This window comes from Eurytemora carolleeae, unplaced genomic scaffold, assembly GCF_000591075.1.
Source record: "Eurytemora carolleeae unplaced genomic scaffold, Eaff_2.0 scaffold485, whole genome shotgun sequence".
Classification (NCBI taxonomy): Eukaryota; Metazoa; Arthropoda; class Copepoda; order Calanoida; family Temoridae; genus Eurytemora; species Eurytemora carolleeae.
In genome coordinates, this window is record NW_019396418.1 from 41,736 (window position 1) to 63,129 (window position 21,394).

Genomic DNA, 21,394 nt, shown 5'->3' on the forward strand with positions numbered 1-21,394 from the left:
GAGCTCCTGCACTATTCTGTCGTAATCTTGAAGAGAAGATACTCTCAGACTTGGCGGAGAAATAACGGGAAAACCGAGATGCCTAGAAACAAAATTAAATGAAAAAATATTTAAAGATTTTATCATATATGGTACATTGTACTACTTGTTGTGCTATTATCTACCTCGGTCTTGTTACTGTAGACCACAGTGTAGATGTGGTAAAATTAAATTTAAACATTAAAGGGACTATTTACGTAAATTTAAATGACATATCCGATTGACAGCGCTATCCTTTAAACCTCTGTTTGAGTAACAATTAGGAAGATATCGTCTTCAAGTGTTAAATTCTCACAATTTCTTCTAATACGTTACGATATAAATCAACTTTACAGAAAACCACAATTAAAAATTATCAATTTTCAAACAGAAAATTAAAGATATTTTGATTTTGTTTATCAAACAACGGAAGGATACCGTTATGCATCGAACGTGCAACTTGTAACAAAGAGGGTTACTTTACAAAAACTGAATTTTTCTTCAAGTTGTTAGAATTTTTGAGATCTAATATTTTAACAGTTTTTAAACCTTGTAAAATATTAATTCATTCATTCATTGATCTTCTATTCTTGAACTTTAATCCTAATATTCAACCTTTTGTAAAATTCATTCCCCAAAGTTGCTTAAATTAAATATTAAATAATTGCTGTTTTTATCTGGATGGTAGTAAACGTTATTTTATTATCAGCAATAAAGTATATCTAAAGGGTGTTGAAAAAAAAATGTCACACTTTTTCTCTGACAGGCTTAATTATTACCAGATCTTAATCAAACTAATATCACAATGTCTCTAGGTAGGCGGATCGGTTCCTTCCCAAGAGAAAAGAGCATTTAATCAGAACTTCAGAAGCAGGATTGACCATATCCGATAATTTTGTAACCATGTAGTCCGAACATCCTAGAGACATTATGATATTTTATCATGATCGGGTAATAATTAAGCCTGTGAGAGAAAAAAGGTGTGAAGTGTTTGGTCTTATCCTCACACCCTTTATCTGTATCATGTAACTATACAATAGTAAAACCGACCTTAAATATTTCATTATCCGACTCCTCGTCAGAATAAAATATATCATCGTCTCCCATATCATCAAAACTACTCATTGTAAGCGTCATTTGAAACCTCTGAAATATTCACATAATTAAACATATTACCGTGGGGGATTTAATGATAAATATCAAAATTTTAACAAATTTACGATGCAGTACATTAATGCAAACTTAAATCATATTTTAGACACGAAGAAAATTGTTCTTATTTGTCCGATATGACAGGTCTTGTACTGTACTGTCTGCTCGCTCTGTTCTCAAACATGCCTAGATTAAATTCTTTAACTTTTTATCAGATATTTCTAATATTTAATTAGTTTTACAATTTATTTTTAAAAATTTCAATTTGTTTGGATTTATAAAAGGAATCAAGTCAGCTGAGAAAAAACATATTGTCAATTAAAATGTCATGAGAATAAATGTAATATAGAGATACACTCTAAAGTGACTTAATTCACAGTACAACAGTTTTTGTAATTTTTATTTTTATTGTTTTATGTTGTACTTTTAAACGCGGTGTTGTATTATATTAGTGGAGTTAAAATCTAATACCAAGACGAACTAACACATGTTCAAGGTTTGGATGTAACCAAGAGACTGAGCAACTACCCCCCCCCCCCCNGATAATGTTAACTAATAAAGTGTACATCTTGAGATGCAGGAAAAATCTCTTGTTTTTATTTTCTTTCTTATTTAAACAAGTCATTGTTTTCAAGGCAAAAAAAAGTAGATTTGGATTTCAACCAAAAATATGCGTCAAAATAAACATCTTAAGATATTTACGAAACTCTTGGTCTCTTAAAAAAACATGAAGAAAGAAAGTAAAAACGATGCGCAAATCTAAATCAATATGTTTGCCAATCTGATATTGCTTTTAACCTATCTCTAAGTGGTAGTTATAAATATGCGAGTATAAGCTCAAAAGTAAACTAAACAAACCCACGACCCACTCAAATGTCTATCAAAGTTCTCTTCCGGTATACTACTAAACTAAAGTATATATAAATACACAATCCTTAAAATATAAATAATACATATACTATATGTGTACACAGTATGGGACATCTTCACTACATGTCTGTACAGTTTACACAGTATGGGACATCTTCACTATATTTCTGTACAGTTTACACAGTATGGGACATCTTCACTATATGTCTGTACAGTTTACACAGTATGGGACATCTTCACTATATGTCTGTACAGTTTACACAGTATGGGACATCTTCACTATATGTCTGTACAGTTTACACAGTATGGGACACCTTCACTATATGTCTGTACAGTTTACACATTATGGGACATCTTCAATATATGTCTGTACAGTTTACACAGTATGGGACACTTTCACTATATGTCTTTACAGTTTACACAGTATGGGACACCTTCACTATATGTCTGTACAGTTTACACAGTATGGGACACCTTCATTATATGTCTGTACAGTTTACACAATATGGGACACCTTCACTATATGTCTGTACAGTTTACATAGTATGGGACATCTTCACTATATGTCTGTACAGTTTACACAGTATGGGACATCTTCACTATATGTCTGTACAGTTTACACAGTATGGGACATCTTCACTATATGTCTGTACAGTTTACACAGTATGGAACATCTTCACTGAATTATGTAACTGTAATTATGTGGTTTGTGTTGTACAAATAAATGAAAATCATACATTTATGTACAACTTAATTAGAAATATTTTGTGTTACTGTTAACTATGTGTAGTTTTCGTTAACATATGTGTACATATATTGTCTACACTGTACAGTGTACACAATATATAATATATGAACATTGCAATGTATTAAACATCAAAAACCAAGTTCAAGCGGGACAAATATAATTAAAATTTTAAGAGTTAAATATGAATATATCTCCTAAATGCTACGATATAATAAATATTTTTTACACTGAAAATGTAAAGCATGAATAATAAAGATAAGGAAATTTACGTGTTTAGTATACAAGGGATAAGTGTAGCGAAGGAGAAATAAAAAATAAAATGATTTTTGAAATAAAGAAAACAAAGGACAGAAGAAAATAAATAAGTATGAAAACTTTTTAAAATTTTGATTACTTATTTTAAAGAATATTTTATGGAACAAAGGACATTCAGTTTTATTTTATTTTTAATTATTTACAAACAGTTCCACTTTCTGAACTCAATCTCAAGTTAGCCAACGTATTCATATTAATCTAAATTCGCTAGAGAGTGAAGCAATGGATTTCTGGAGATATTTCTAGCTGTAAACCTTGGGAGATATTTCTAGCTATAAACCTCAGGAGATATTTCTAGCTTTAAACCTTAGGAGATATTTCTAGCTATAAACCTCAGGAGATATTTCTAGTTGTAAACCTAAGGATATATTTTTAGCTATAAACCTCAGGAGATATTTCTAGCTGTAAACTTCAGGAGATATTTCTAGCTGTAAACCTTATGAGATATTTTTAGCTGTAAACCTTAGGAGATATTTCTAGCTGTAAACCTTAGGAGATATTTCTAACAATAACCCTCAGGAGATATTTCTCAGCGTCAATGTCAGAATTTATTTCTAGCTTTAAACCTTGAGATATATTTCTAACTGTAAGCCTAAGGAGATATTTCTAGCGGTAAACCTAAGGAGATATTTCTAGCGGTAAACTTGGGAGATATTTCAAGCTGTAAACCTCAGGAGATATTTCTAGCGTTAAACCTCAAGAGATATTTCTAGCGTTAAACCTCAAGAGATATTTCTAGCGGTAAACCTTCGGAGATATTTCAAGCTGTAAACCTAAGGAGATATTTCTAGAGGTAAACCTTGGGAGATATTTCTAGCGGTAAACCTTGGGAGATAATACTGCAAGTAAACAGTTGTAAAAATAAAGGGATAACAAGTTGCGTAATTATGGTATTTGTTAAGGGGAATGGTTTGGATATTTTGTAAAATGCATATATTTAAAGGAGCGGGTGCAACTGCAGGATCTTCGGGTCGCTCATTCTTAAGGTGCAGTAAAATAACTTTTTTAAATAAGATTAAACATGGAAGATTAAAATAATTATTTTTTATTAAAATTATTTTTTACGCGTTTTATTTGAATAAAAAATCAAATCCCGTACACTAAAAGGGCTTTAATAATATTTTAACTGTTTCAAGAATGTCAAAATCAAATTTTTATAATTATTGACCCCCTCCATCTCTCACTTATTAACCCCCTCCATCTCTCTCCTTTCACTTTCTTTAGTTCACAAAGGGTGCATACAATATCTTACTGGCAACACATGATAAATACAACTGGAACGCGCCTTTCTATATTTAAAGCGCGCATTGGTTAAAACGCGCGTACGAAGATTTGAGCTCGTTTCCTAGTGTAGCAGTGTATACTAATTTGAACCTGCGGAAGGATACGCAATGATGACGATAAGAAAACTTGAAACGGGGATAGGGGGGGACCGAGTTCGACTTAGACGAGTGTCAAAGTACGTTCGCTGAACAACAATTAACATTTGAAGGGACTGTAAGCGTAAATTCAAGAGACCCTCCATGCAAAGATAGCAATTCACTACTTACAACGGTACCATTGAAACCTTAATCTAATCGACAATGTATAAGATACCGTGGTATGCATGGAGGGTCACATGAAATTACGCTTACAGTCCCTTTAAAGGAGGGGGAATAATTAATAAAAATAAAGAATGTAAGTATCAAAATACAATAACTAAAATACACTGTTTCAGGTATTTTTCCGATGGTGCGAGAGGGGGGGGGGTGGTATAACTAAACAAAATTAGCATTTTAGTCCGTTTTTAATAAACAAAAACTTGAAATTTTTGAACAGACGATAATTTTATATCTGTTAAGCACATCCTCTCCCTCTTACATCCTGTGTAAGCCCTTGCTTAAACAATATTTGATTTTATAGTTTCTATCTTAAAATAAATGTTTGTATTTCACTTCGTTCAAGCCCTCGGTCTTACAATACTTGCATTACGCACTTGATATCAGATCCGGTAGGTTACAAAATTACAATGCTTGCATTACGCACTTGATATCAGATCCGGTAGGTTACAAAATTACAATGCTTGCATTACGCACTTGATATCAGATCCGGTAGGTTACAAAATTACAATGCTTGCATTACGCACTTGATATCAGACCGGTAGGTTACAAAATTACAATGCTTGCATAACGCACTTGATATCAGATCCGGTAGGTTACAAAATTACAATACTTCCATTACGCACTTGATATCAGACCGGTAGGTTACAAAATTACAATGTTTTGTTAATGTGTAAATAAATAGAGAAATTAACATTTATCAAAAGTTGCAGTAACATGAAAAAAGCATATTTTTCACAAGGTGCAATATTAAATGCTAGTGTGGGAACCCAGCGCTGCCCAGAATACTAGTAACCCCAGCAGTAGACCCGCACTTGAACGATTTTACCGGGAAACTAAATTTTGACTTTTAAAGTCGACCCACTCAACTTGAAATCTCAAAACTAAGCTAAGAACATTTCCGTGGGTCTCTCGAGTTTCCCAATCAAAATTTGAGGCCAATCGGCCTCGGGGTTCCTGAGTTATGATCGGACAAACAAACAAACAAACAGCTAGAGATTACAACTTTATATTTATAGACATAGACTCTGGGTTGAGAAATCACTTTGTTTTGAACCGATCAATTCAAATTCTATTTTCTTACCTCGCGTTTTTGAATCACAATTTATTAAGATTAAAAATGGGAAGAATAAATATACAATTGTAGGTAACATTTACAGGCCTAACACTGCTCCGTATGCAGACGTGAAATATTTAAATCAAACAATAAGAGAAATTTTTTCAAAAATTAAGTCTGATCCTACTTTAAGAAATGCGCAGGATGTAGTCTTAGTAAGAGATATGAATATTAACCTTCTGAAACATACATTGCATAGTGACACAGAGACTTATTTAGATACGCTTCTTGAGAATAGTTTTTTGGCTCTTATAACTCTTCCAACGAGAATAGGTCACAATTCAGCAACAATTCTAGATCATATTTTCACTAACATTGCTGATGACAGTTTTGATTCTGGCATTATTGTTTCAGATTTTTCTGATCATTTTCCTGTTTTCTGTATTCGAAATTTTTAAGATAAATTCATAGAAAAAAAGTCCAAATAGAAAACTCGAATGTTTGACTCTTGAGTCTATTTTCAAAAGATTAATGATCTGGTAGACTTTAACCAAGCTATATTTATGTAACTTCTTCCTGCATCTTTTGAAAACATTTTTAAAAGGCTTGGAAACTTTGAAAGATCTCTTAACTATCAACTTGACATTCTCAAAATGTGCTCATTACAGTATTTACCATCAAGCTCTCTTCTTAATCTGAAGATATGGAATTACCTCTTGACTTAAAAAGAAGCAACTCTCTAAGTATATTTAAAAATAGACTACTAAATTCTCTTTTTGAAAATTACATTACAATGTGTTATAAACCGATGTAAAACTAATGGACATGTTTTAATAAGCTTTGATATTTGTTGTGTACATGTCAGAAAATTGCTTTAAACTCTAGTTATTCTAATAAATGTATTAACTCTTTTGCTTAAGATGAAATCGCACCCTGATCTCTAATAGTTCTCCTTAAATCTATTTAATTGAAATGTGTTGATATCATTACCAAAATTAGGTGGAAAAAATAATCAAAACAGCCAAGAGCTATTTTCCACCTAATTGCTTTATACTTGTACTGTTAATATAATCATCAATTTGTAATTATAAACTCGTTCTGTACACAGATACATGTATTATGGCAAAAAAATTATCTTATCTTACCTTATCTAACATTTTGTTAAAGTTAAGACGAAAAAGGTGGTTTTTAGAATAAATTTTAATAATTGTATCTATTTTCTTATCGTTTAGTAGAAAATTTAGGCGGTAAAAAGATTTTTATCCTATTTTACTTTAAATTATATTTTAATATGACATTTATAAAATCATACATAAGCATATTGTTAGGGTTTAGCTTTCGCTAAAATTCAAGTCATGCATATTAAGATCCTAATAACCAGGGCTACAAAAAAATAAGGGAGGTCTAACAAGGTCTGACAACGACAGCCCAAATATCTTCTCAAACCCTGTCCAGCCGGCCACCCCCATCCCCGGGCTTTTCATCCCTATTCTTTAAATTCTCTAAATGTCCTAGTGGGTCTATCTTTTATCTGATAAAAATCCTACCCGACCCTGTCATGGTTCCTGTTGGAGGAGTAAGGATGGAATGATAGGAGAAGAGAAATTCGTTCCTCTCTCTGGGAGAGCAGGGTATCACAGAGCAGAGAGAGGGTTGCCTAGAAACCACGAAACCAAACAAAATTCATCCAATTTAACGAGAGATATCGATCAATATTCATGCTACAGAGAGATCAGAGATGACCACAAAGAAGCAGTATTTTGGTAAAAAATGAGAACGACTAATGAAAACACCTAAAATATTAATTATGATCTAGATCTCTAGGTTGTAGATCTCAGAGTTGAGACAAAAAATTTTGAGTTTAAATATGGATTTTACACTATTTGTGACCATCCATGCAAAGATGGCGAAGCCAGATTTCAAAGGTACACTTGAAACCTTAATCTGATCAAAAATGAAGATAGCGTAGTTTAGACTCGAAAAGTGTTAATTTCTGTGAATTACTCAATTATTTCTTATAAGCAAGAAAGCAAATAAAAAAAGTTAAAATAAACAAAACCATGCATATATATAATATATATATAATACAAACTTAATTAGACAAATCTTTTCAAGGTACTGTTGTAAATCAGACATTGGCATCTATACTCTATCATTTTTATTTCTAAAAGTTGTTAGTTCATCGTCGAAAAATACTAACAATCCACCACTAATTTATATTAAATATAGTGTGAACAATAAATATGTAACTTTCCTTATCCTGTCCTTTCCTTTTCCTTTTGTTTATTTTTTTTTAATATTTTTTAGAATTGGGGGGAAATATTCCCACAACCTCTACTTTTAGAGGTTTTTAAATATTTTCTCCTGGAACACTTTATTTTGTATGCTTTTGTTATACTAGCCCTAGAGGGCGCTTCGCGCCCATCTTCTAAATTAATTGTGAACATGTTCTCTTTGTGTACATCGTAAAACAATTCAAAAATAATTCGCAGATTTTCACAAAAAATTTCGTGGATTTTCAAAATTTTCAAAAATTTAATGAAATATTTGAAATTTTGATCATTCATAAACCTTCCCTGTGGTCACGTGATGTCCCACAAAAAATTTGGGCCCGATCGGTTCAGCCGTTTTGACGTTTATTGGATACAAACAAACCGACAAGCCAAATTTATATATAGATTTCATAAATAAATAATTTTTAACTTCAACTTTATAAGGGTATACTTGAAATAGCGCTTAGAATCCCTTTAGATCAATATAATGGAGTTTATCAAGGTATCAGCTTCAATACGATGAAACTTAAATAGGAAATGAATGCCTCTTCCTATTTTCCATTTATGTTTTGTTAGAACATATTTTGTCAGGATAACAGTGGTATTTACAACCATTGATTAATATGAGACTGGAGTATTAAAAGTAGGTTATTGAAACAAGGAATTCATTTCTTATTAATAAATTTATAAATATTTCGTCATGGACCAGAATGTTCTGGAAGACTTAGAATGAGGACATAACTCCATCACCCCCCCCCCCCACCCCGTCTCTTAACCACATTCTTTCGCTTTCAGGAGACAACTCAAGATACCGATCAAATTTATCAATACCGATCTTTTATTCTCAATTCAATCAATAATTAATAATTAATCTCTGAAGTTAAATGACAACTTAATATGTGTAGAATTATAATATTCCAGGTTAGGTGATCACTGAGGAACCTTGTAAAAGGAGGGGGGGGAGGTACCAGGCTGAATTCCCTCAGATTTTACTGATAATTTTTTTAAAGATCTAGTAATGAAGTTTAGACATGAATGATTTAAAGTCAGATGTTACTTAGTTACTTTAAATCCTTTGAAAAAATTATTTATCATTATCAATTTATGAGAAGATGAAAGCTTGAAGTTTGGTGGGATGAAAGGGGAAACTTTTAGAATATATTTGTTCAAGTTTTTCTTCGTAATATTCTAGCTTAACCTTTAGTTACAACACCTGTAGGAAGGATGGGGATATTTTATTTACAAACTTTTTTGTGATGGGGTGCTTAAAAAGTAAAATTTAGGGTCTGAATTTATATAACTTTGTACCTAGTTAACGTTACATAATTTTTTTTAAATCATCTTGAATACCAAATACATGATTTTTTGATTTTCATCTTTGACAAATTGAGAGTTTTTCGCTTTTTATGTGTAATGATTGTGAATTATTAAATAGAACGAATAGCATATTTTTCTATTAAATTATACATTTTTTAAATCGTTAAAAGTGCTCAGATGTAGAACTTTGTGGCAAAGTAACATTTAGGAAGTTTTATTCTTAGTACTAAGCAGTTCTTATAAAAAAATCATGAAATCCAAGAATCATCTTTTAGAATAAAAAGCATGTTTTTAGTGTATGAATATTATAGAGGATGACATTATATTCGGCATTTTTCGACATTTAAGTTTTTAGAACTTGTCCTCAAAGTTTGGTTTACATATTCATGTCGTTCATTCGATCTTGTCATTTATTTGATAAAATAACATTTTCAACTTTTTTACAATTTTCGTAGAACAAAAATTATCTTGAAATTTGTAAGTTTAGCTTTTCTAATCAAATTAAATCCCTCTAAAGTTTTAAGTAACTTTTTTAAAATAAACAATTATCATGTAAAATTATATTTTAATCTTGTATCAAATTTGTTATAATAATTAATGTAAGGATCAATAAAGAACTTCGTCTAACAGAATAATAAGTTATAGGTCCAATATATTGAGTTGCAAATATATAGAATTGGGTCTTAAAAATCAGAGTTTGTGGCAAAAAATCTTTTCCTTTGTGAACATTTTTAGATATTCCAAGTACTTCACGCAAATCGTAAATATATATACTTTTTGGTGAATTACGGTGAATAGTTAGAACTTGTTACTAAGAATCGAGGTTTACTTGAACTGAACAATATATATTTTTATAAAAGTCTTCAGAGCTTTCTCCGTCATAAATTCTAGTTCTAGTACACGTAGATTAATGGGTACACTCGTCTCAACAAAGAAATGTCGAAAATTGAACGTTTTGATGAAAATAAATAAATATACATCGTATAATTATAATTATAATTATAATTATATACTCTATATTCTTTGTTTATGAATTAACAATACTTGTAGCATGTAGATATTGATTATACTAATAGTTTTAATAAAAACTGAAAGTTAAGGAAACGAAAGATCATTTTATAATGAACTAGGCTTTCAAGGCGCTTCGCGCCCATCTTCTATTTCAATTGAGAAAATTTTATAAAAAAATGTCGTGGATTTTCAAAATTTAATAAAAATCGTATTTTGTTGGAGGCAAATTTTTGAAATATTGATCATTCATAAACCTTCTCAGGGAACAAGTGAAGTCCCGCAAAAAATTTGGGCCCGATCGGTTCAGCCGTTTTGACGTTTATTGGGTACAAACGAACAAACAGACACCCAGACAAGCTAAATTTATATATAGAGGCATGTATCTAGCAAAAAAAGCAGTAAACTTATGGACTTGCATTCACAAATAATCCGCAAATTATTCAAAAATTATTTTTTACTAAGCTAATTTCAAACTCAACAGGTTTAGAATTTAATAATATTTCTCTGAAATTCTACAAATCATTAAACTTATTTAAAGTTTATGACAGGATAGGGTACCATTGTGAATCGAGCATGTAACTCCATAATGTAAGGTCACTTGAAATTATGAACTGGAAGTCCCTTCAAGGAAAAATATCAACTAATAGTAAATTTGAAGAGGCTTTAAACCTGTAGGGTGGGGGCGGGGGAGGATGGGGGAGACCTTGATAAATCGACCATAAAAAGTAATACGTAAATAATAAATAGAGCAGTTAATTTATTAATTATTAAAGAAAAACACATATTAAAAGAATACAACCACCCACCCCCCTCCTTCCAACCTAAACACACTATTTTTTGCAATAATAAAAGGAAAAAGAACTTCATTTAAACATTTTTCTTCATAATTTTTTTAGTCTTTCGAAAAAAAATATTATTTTTTTATTTGGGAATTTCTAAATCGCAACAAATTTTCTATTTTAAGGGGCGGTTAAGGGGTAGGGGGGGAATATTATTTTCTATTTAAAGGGGCGGCTAAGGGGAAGGGAGGATGTTATTTTGTGTTTTTAGATTCACTTTCTTTAAACATGTTAAATCTAGGAGGAAATTATTAAAAAATTGATAAATTAAAAAAAAAATACAGAGAATTACATTTCTATTTTCAACTTCTAAGATTAAATGCTCTGGGTTCGTTCTTTCTAGACCTCTGGTAGAAGTTTAAAGGGACTGTACAGGAAAATGAAAGGGGGTATAGGCTGAAAGATTATCACTTTAGCTCTTGATCGCGACCCATGAAAGTTCTGGCTGATGTTCCTATCTCGAGAAATTGATATAAAACTGTCAAATTTATACGATATTATTTTTAAGGCCGTATAACGTCACCAGAATTCCCACCATTGTTAGGCAGTATAGCGGTCACGTGATACAGATGGAGACATGACCACAATACGTTATACGGACTTGCTTTCAGCCTATACACCCTTTCATTTTTCCTTTACAGTCCCTTCAAGGGGTAATTTATTAAATTAGAAGAGAGCATGTAAATAGGCACAAAATTGTGTGGCAATCCTCCTGTGAAAGGTTGAAAAATTTAACATTGCAAAAAACATCAACATCATTCTTTATAAACACAAATCCAAATAGAAAAAAAATCTCCAAAAAGTTTGTGTTTCTTGGAGAACAATGAAAAAAAGGTTTCACTTAAAAGATAAAATTATTGCTAGAAATTATTGTTAAAAGGCCTAGTTTAATTAATTTCTTGTACTATATAATTCACTGAAAAAGTGTGATTAAGTATGAATTAATATCTTGTTGAGTGTGCCTGGAACAGCACAATTAATGTTGGGAAAATATTAGATCTCACTTCCTTCAATACAGGATGCAGGGGGGGGGGGGGTAGTGTGGGAAATCGGAGTATTCGACTTCGAGGGATGCTTCACAACCCCTACCCCCTCTCCTTCAACCCCTACCCCCTCCCATTCAACCCCTACCACTCCCCTTCAACCCCTACCCCCTCCCCTTCAACCCCTACCCCTACCCCCTCCCCTTCAACCCCTGGCCGTGATTTTAAACTGGACACACATTTTTTAAGGGTTTTGCGATTTAGAAAATTACTTCAATATCAATCGAAATTTATTAGCGTCTCCCCTTCACTCTAAACTGCACTCACCGGAAATAAGATATTATGAAAGAGGGACTTGAAAGGAAACGGCCAGTAAAGAAACAAAACATTTGTACACTGGTCGTACACAATTTCTTTGTGTTAAATTATACATTCTAGATAAAAGTAGATAAAGAATTTCTTCCGTATACTTAACTAGTTTGGCTTTTCAATCCTTATTGTAATTTTTGCTCTTGCATCCCCCCCCCCCACACATTTATTTATTATAGCAACCCTAGTACCACGACTGGAGTTAGACATCACGCCCGTCAGCACTTTCCTAGCTGAATGATGCATCAAATCTGGTTAGATAAACTAGAACTTAGTGTACGACTTGATCATTCTTAATAGTAAATTAAACCGGTTGATTTCCATTTAGTTCAGACTAATTCAAGTATAACAAACATTCGATAATGTTTTTGTATTTAGCTTACAGATATGATATAATTACTAAAAAACATACAATATTTTAACAACCATCAATTTTCACAATCATTACTGATTCTTTTTTAATGTATCTCTAAGTGCACTTTGGCCTTATTTGACTAGTCATTGTTCTATGTTTTGTACAGCTTAGGTCAAAAAAAATATTATTTTAAAATCTATGCCTCTTAATACAATTCCGTAAAAATGTTCAGATTACTTTTAAAATTGAGTTCAGTTGGATCAGGGTTAATATATAAGAGACAGATATCTGGTCTAGGGATTAGGGATTTACAATACATGAAATAGAGGAATACAAATTAAGCCCACTTCATGTTTTTCTTTTCGTCAATTTTACTAATTTGAATAACAAACATTTTAGACTTTTTCTTTATGTTGGTTTGTGAAATATATAGGATTATTAAGTTAACTAATTTGAATAACATACATTTTGACTTTTTCTTTATGTTGTTTTGTGAAATATATAGGATTATTAAGTTAATTAATTTGAATAACATACATTTTAGACTTTTTCTTTATGTTGTTTTGTGAAATATATAGGATTATTAAGTTTTGAACTAAAGAATAACATACATTTTAGACTTTTTTCTTTATGTTGGTTTGTGAAATATATAGGATTATTAAGTTAATTAATTTGAATAACAAACATTTTAGACTTTTTCTTTATGTTGTTTTGTGAAATATATAGGATTATAAGTTTTTAACTAATTTGAATAACATACATTTTTTAATATTTCGCTCTTTCTTTGTTAATTGTTTTGTAAAATTAATAGGGTTGTCTATTTTTTTTCCTGGAACTGAATTATTTGATATTGAAAATGGCATAATTAAAGTTTTCAGGAAGACGAATGATTTTAAAGGAAACAAAAACAAATTTTAAGAAAGTAAAACCCAATTTTTTACACGAACAGCTTCTTTTATTCAGATGGATAAGAATCTTATATGAACGTCTGAGAATTTAAAAGATTGGTAAAACAAAATTTGCAATTTGTTCCACGAAACATGACAGTAGCAAGACGAATTGAAGGTCGTCTTTGATTTTTGAATAATTTGCGGTATTTTTCCGTAAACTTTTTTTAGAAGTAAGGTTAACAATTTCAAAATAATCCTAGTCTTTGCATTTCCAAAATGTGGTCTGCCTTTTTTATGCCGGAGTAATGAAGAATTTCGTTGAGATTTCGACAATTTTGGGTTTATTTAATAAAATTGAAATCGGAACTAAATTATTAATATCTCTGGTAATATTGAGAACACAAAGAAGCCAGACCACATTTTGGAAATGCCAGGACTAAGAGAGTTGTGTGGTTATTATTTCAAGAATCATACATGTGAAACTAGGTTGACGACTCGATGCCACAAATAAATTATAAGTATAAAGAAGACTTTTAAGTCATTTTGCTACTGTCATGTTTCGTGGGACACACTGTAACACAAATTAGAGAAACATTTTACGTAAAAGCAAAAGTTTTAAATTTAGAGATATTTTTATACTTTGTATACCTTAATTACAAATATTTATCAATTGATAATGATCTTCTTACCTTACTGTATAACTCCAGTGAAGTTGATGGGAAAGGTTTCATTTTCAAATCAAATTAAAAAAAAATTGCAGCTTAGCCCATGGATATAGTTTAGGGGTAGGAAGAGACTAGTATTGCAAGGAGAAGGAAAAGTAAAATAAAAATAATTAAAAACAGGAGATATTTTGTAACATTTTGCAGGGTTGGATTTATTTGAGGTCATTTTAGTATTATTTGTTTTTACATTAAAAACTAAATTTTGCAAGGTTGGTTTTGATAATTTATAAAACTAAATTTTGCAAGGATGAGTTTGATTGTGTAATCAAAACTAAATTTTGCAAGGTTGGGTTTGGTGTAGCTCCAGGGTTCGCTTTCTCTTGAATCTTGAACTACAGTCAGTGCATGCGAACTCCCTAAAAAAAGTAAGGTTTAAACATGATAATTCATTCGTATTTTCCTAAAACCATTCCCTTTATTTTCAATGAGAAGTTTCTTGTTTCATCACCATTTTCACTTTATAATTAGAAATTTAAAGCCTTTAAGATGGAAAAAAAACTTGCCATTTTGATTGTATATTTTATAAAATTGGTCACCCGAAATAAAGTGGTGTGATAAAGAATATTTTACTTGTTGTCTTGAGATTGTTCCTTCTCCGGGTTAATTTTATGCAGCTCCGCAACCTTCTCCGCCAACAGCTGGACCGAGTGAAGACGATTGTCTCCGAGTGCAAACAAGAACTGGTTCGAGTATACAGCAGATGCCATGATCTTACACTTGCCGGCCTTGGTGTGATAAAGTCTTGTTCTAACATCAACTACACGTCCTCCAACCTCAAGGCTATAAACATTACCCTCATTCTCCTGAACATCAAAATAAAATAAATATATATATTATATATTATATTATATATATTATATATATTATATATATAAAGATATTTATTATAAAAAAATAAGTATAAGTATTTGAAGTTTTATTGTATCAACATTATGTTTCATGCTATGAATTCTTCATGATACTAATTTGGTGATTTCTTAAAATAATTTAGGGAATTTTTAAAAATTAAACTATTGAAAAAATAGGATTTTACAAAAAAAAATATACATCTAATCACAGCAAATTAATTATATCTTATCACCAGTTTGTGGGCAAAAACTTCTCTTAAGTCTTCACTTTCCCAGGAGTTCCGATCTTTTCTTTAAAGGAAAGTTGTGGTCAGATTTAATGATATATGTTCTTTCCAGGTTACACAGGTTACAAGATTTTAGGATGTATGTCCTTTCCAGGTTACACAGGTTACAAGATTTTAGGATGTATGTTCCAGGTTACACAGGTTACAAGATTTTAGGATGTATGTCCTTTCCAGGTTACACAGGTTACAAGATTTTAGGATGTATGTCCTTTCCAGGTTGCACAGGTTACAAGATTTTAGGATGCATGTCCTTTTCCAGGTTACACAGGTTACAAGATTTTAGGATGTATGTCCTTTCCAGGTTACACAGGTTACAGATTTTAGGATGTATGTTCTTTCCAGGTTGCACAGGTTACAAGATTTGATGGTGGGATGGTATAATATGCCTTTGTCTAAGATGGACCAGTTTATCTCAAATGAACCACTTTTGTTCTTTATTTTCCAGATATTTTCCCCAGATTATTATATAAATATATCAGTTTTATTCTGATTCGGATTTTCAGCGTGTACCATATTTTGAAAATATGAAATACTATTGTTTGTTGGGTAGAAAAAAAGAACTGGCGCTTCTAACATGATATGACACAACCCTCCGAAAATGTCACAGTACCGAGGTTACAGCTAAGAGAAACAAAGAAGTTAGCTCACTGATTTCTTCATCCAGAAAGTGCTAAATATATAGTTAAATTTGTGCAACAGAAAGAAATAAAAAAGGGCGGGAGGATAGGACAGATCAGCTTTTTAGTAACAAAGTTAAAGATGAGTATTTGACAATACGTCATTATAAGAATTTTCTTTTCAAAGAGTAAGGATAGGACAATATTTTGATCATGAAGTTCACCTTATCAACAGCTGCTAGTTTTCTAAATAGTTCTAGAAGCTTCTCCTTGTCTTCCTTCTCCAGTTCTTCCTTCCTATCCTCCTCAACCTGTATCAGGGATACGGTAGTAGTAGTTATTAAAAAATCCATAGTTGAATTAGAAACAAATACTTAACAAAAATAAGTAAGAGAAGGCTTCCAATCTATCAAACCACTCAGTGATTCTCACAGAACATTTAATATTTCATCGTTCAAGGGTTCATTTTTCGGTTTTTTTCAAACCGTTAGATACGTTTTGGACAAAATTTAACGTGATTAATTCAATATGCATGAGAACAAAAACTACTTTGTTGAAATAACATGTTCTACATTTTCTTTTTTGCTTAAATAAAAAATGGTTGAAATATGCAAAATGTTGACCTTCCGTTTAGCCTCGGTGAGAATGCTTTCTATCTCCTCCCTCAGAGTACGAAGTGCTTCGTCATGTGTTGACCCTGTCCCACGCACAAACCGGTTTCCTAGAGGTATAAAAACAATAAACCAATTTCCTAAAGACATAAACATAAACAAACCAGTTCTTTAAGACCAAAACCGGTTCTCTTCAAAATGAACTTGTAAAATGTACGTCAATATCCCAGCTCTCTGGAGAAATAAAATGATCAAAAATTTGTTTCCGAGACTTGAAAAAAAAATTATGATTATGAATTTTTAACATCAATAAAACAATATCAGTCAACAGTAAAAGACTGCTAATTTTGTGAAACGATGGCTCACCGAATACAATAGTTTTGGCAACTGAGTGTCTGCCCAGCTCCTTGGAAGTATTCATCTCGAAACTGATCTTCATCTTCTTCCCCTCGCTATCAAACCAGGGTTCTCCACGGAACTTTTCAACCTTGACCCGAACCCTATCCTTGTCCTCCTTGTTACAGATAGCAGAGTGCTCCTGATCAAACAGAAATTTAAATCTTTCTAAAATATTCGACATCTGAGACCAAGATTTAAATAATCTAGAATAAAAATGACATTGAGACTTAAAAAGGCTTAAGTATTAAGATATGTTTGAAGTTATTTTTCTTGAGTTGAGTATAATTTAAAACCAGTAAACCACCAATCAGTAACACCTGTTAACAATGGTCCAAGGGCCAAAATACAGGTCCTATTACCTAATAATGGTGTCCCAAGATACAGGTTCTATTACCTGATAATTGTGTCCCAAGATACTTGTTCTATTATCTGATAATGGTGTCTCAAGATAAAGGTTCTATTAGCTGGCAATGATGTCCCAAGATAACGGTTCTATTACCTGATAATGGTGTCCCAAGATACAGATTCTATTACCTGATAATGATGTCCCAAGATACAAGTGTTGCAAGATGAACAATAAACTTCTCCAAACTTGTGAGCCAACACGTGATATCTCCAAAGCTTATGCAAACCTGAGAAAAAAACTGTTGGGACCATTTCATACAATCTAAATATATACTTTGCTTGTCTGTCTGTCTGTCTGTCTGTCTGTCTGTCTGTCTGTCTGTCTGGGTGTCTGTCTGTCTGTTTGTTTGTTTGTATCCCGAAAACGTCAAAACGGCTGATAAAAAAGCATACATAAGGAGCCAGAAAAACTTGTTCACACAAGAGTGTACTGCAGTGTAAGACAAGAATAAAAACAATCTGCCTGGGCCTCACTTCTTCTCAGTAAATGCAGTACATTTCTTGTTTGTTACTAAAGTTTTGGGGGTTTCATTAGAATGGTTTAGTGAATGATTAGAGAAAATTTGAGGCATAATTCAAAACAAGAAAAAATAATTAAATAATTGCGATTGGTTTTATTTTAACAATTTTTTTTCTGGAAGAGGATAAAACATTTACTGTGTTTGAAGTACAACTTACCATTGTAAGAAGTTTGCTATATAATAAGTTCAATTTTGTGAATTAGAAGAAATTGCAAAAACCTTTACATTGCAATACGCTTTAAAAAAAAATTCTCACTTAATTTTGTCTAAATCCAAATAGCAATATTCAAAAAAAAATGGATTCTATCAGCAAAAAAAAAGCATTTTGAGGTTCAGCCAAAATAGGAGAAAATAAATTCCAATTTTTCCAATTTAGTGTTCATCCAAAATAACATTTATTTTTCCCGTTATCCTTTATTTCCCCTTTTCAGCAAATAAAATTAATTGCACTCCAAGCACACATGGCTAACATAAAGGGGGGAAAAAATATTCTAGATGTGGATGGGGGGAAAGAATATTCTAGAGGTGGGTGGGGGAAAAAAAATATTCTAGAGGTGGGCGGGGGAAAAAAATATTCTGAAGGGGGGTGGGGGAAAAAATATTCTGAAGTTGGGTGGGAGAAAAAATATTCTAGAGGTGGGCGGGGAAAAAAATATTTGGTGGGGAGGGGAATAAATTCCAAGAAAATAAAACCCTTGAGATATTTTTTACCTATAGAAACCTGACAAGTTTGGCAATTAGCTGGTAGTTTGGGAACCATTATACAGGCTTCTTCTCTCTCCCGTTCCAACCTAAACAATAATATTATTCGTATCTTACTACGCAATACTAAGTAAAAACAATAATTAAGGAACATTTAACAGAAAAAATGGGAGTTCAGAGATCTTTTCCTGCATATTTTTATTGAGGTTAACTGTACTACATTTCTCAGAAGTTGATATATTTTGCCCACCAAAAAAATATTTACGAGAGCCTAATAATGCCAAAAAAAGACCGGAGTATATTTCTTGAATTGATTGGATAGAGCAAATCAGGGAGCAAAACAAATTTGAAGGTTTTAGTCGCTGAATTGGAAAAAAATATTTTTAGAAGGAAAAAATATATTTTACAGTAAAAAGTATCAAAAAAGGTTGTAATCTTGAAATTTTTTCAGAGCATTAAAAATCATTGAAAATATCTACCTATGATAGATCAGATTTCAAAATAAATTTAACTACCTATGGATCAAATACCAAAATAAATTAAGAAAAAAGATAAATTTACAAATGAAATAGTTTCTTTAAAATCTAGAATCTTGTTATTATAATAAATTGACACATTTTGATTTGTTATATCTGTGAAAACGTCTACGATTGATCAGTATTGAAGAAAGTTTGAGAAAGACAAAAACAGTCCCTTTTAAAAAAAAAAATAATTAACCTTTTCTCCATATCTCTTTGTATTTGTGTTAATTTATTTCTCTCGGCTTCGAACTCGACATCAACCCAATCCTAAATAAAAATTCATTTTTGAAAATAAAAAGGTTTTCATAAAATAATTAATCCATTAATGTTAATAAAAACTTATTCTTAAATTTAGGAAATGTATGTATTTGAAAAAGTAAATAATTATTTTTTCGTTCTGCTACTACTTAAGAACGACAAAAGACTCGGTATGTTTCTAGTCTTCTAGTCTTTAAGTTAAAAAATATATTCATGATGTTGCATGAAAACCTGTAAAATGTCCACATCAATTTGAACCAGTTTTACGTGAAAACAATAGTTTAAGAAACGGGTAAAAAGATAATATAAAAACAGGTTTGTTTTAGACTATCATATTTAAGTTTATTATTGCCTGACCTCTGAATGATGTTCTGTTACTAGATGCTGGACAAGACTGTTAACTCCAATAATCTCTCGTCCTTTCTCAAACCTAAAGATAGAATTTTATTTTAAAGGGACTGTTAGGGTAATTAAAATGACCCTCGATGCAAGGATGGATGGGACCTTGACATCTTTATCTGATCAATATTGTTTTTCTGGAGCCCATACAAAACATATCTTTACAAAACTTATCTAACAATAAAACTTATCTAAAAATAAAACTTATCAAAACAAAGCTTATCAACTACAAAACTTATCTTACTACAAAACGTATCAAACTCAAAACTTATCAATAAAATTCATGAATCTATATTTTCAAATCATGGATATGTTCCAACAATTGTTTAAAAGTCAGCGAATTTTTAAGAGAAAATTCGGTAAACTCTCAGTTTCCCAGCCTCTTTCTCTGAGATGGAGGGGGCTAACTTTGTTAAGAAGGGTACAAATTTACTTAAGGATGATGAAATATAAAGGTCACATAACAGAGAAGACCTGAAAGCTATGTTTGCAAGCTTTGAGTGTACCCTTGAACACATATCTGTTTAATATTGCCAGCCTATTTACAGATGAATAATGATTTATATATATAAATTCTGAGTCAAGTTTCAGTTGTACAACGTTTAAATATGTTTAAAAAAATAAATTTTGTAGTTATTTTAATAAGTTTTGAGTATGATATGTTTTGGAGGTTGATAAGTTTTGTAGTTTGATAGGTTTTGTAGTTTGATAAGTTTTGTGATGATAAGGTTTGTTTTGATAAGTTTTGTTGTTAGATAAGTTTTGTTTTAATAAGTTTTTTGGTGATAAGTTGTGGTGATACGTTTTGAGGTGATAAGTTTAGTGACAATATGTTTTGTATGGGCTCCGTTTTTCTAGTTTTAAAGTGTCTGATTCTAATACTTCCTCTATGTTCTCCTGCAATGTAAAATGTGAAAGTCAATTTTGTAAAGAAACCACAATTGAAAATTCTCAGTTTTCCAAATTATAAATATTGACTTCTAAATCATACTTTATCAGACAAAGCTTTTAAGGGTGCCATTGTGAATCGAGCATTTCAATCTTTACATGGAGGATTACTTGAAGTTACATCTACTTCACCACCATTACAATTCGAATCAAGATAAATATCGGAAAACTCATATTTCCGTGGAATGTCTAAAATAGTTGCCTAAACTAGGATTGTATCTCAACAATTACTATTTATAAGATAAAATGAAAGCAAAAGGAGTTAATATTTAAATTTCCGATAATCTGGAGACAAAGCAATTCTTAAAACTCAAAACTTTAGTGTATAATGTTTATGCTGGAGAAATAAGGAAAAAGT

General features: G+C 31.4%; 1 protein-coding gene across 1 annotated transcript; it reads right to left on the bottom strand.

Moving 5' to 3' along the window:
• Nucleotides 1–1,165: 1,165 nt before the first annotated feature.
• LOC111702932 (uncharacterized) lies at nt 1,166–20,201 on the bottom strand. Its single transcript, XM_023474746.1, has 11 exons — nt 20,170–20,201; nt 20,047–20,119; nt 19,628–19,698; nt 18,920–18,999; nt 17,817–17,914; nt 17,250–17,421; nt 16,896–16,993; nt 16,497–16,583; nt 15,091–15,323; nt 14,485–14,876; nt 1,166–1,356 (listed from the first exon to the last, which is right to left on the bottom strand). Exons 1-10 carry the CDS (start codon nt 20,199–20,201, stop codon nt 14,792–14,794), a joined length of 1,029 nt encoding a protein of 342 aa, XP_023330514.1. The 3' UTR covers nt 1,166–1,356; nt 14,485–14,791.
• Between the last annotated feature and the right edge of the window lie 1,193 nt (nt 20,202–21,394).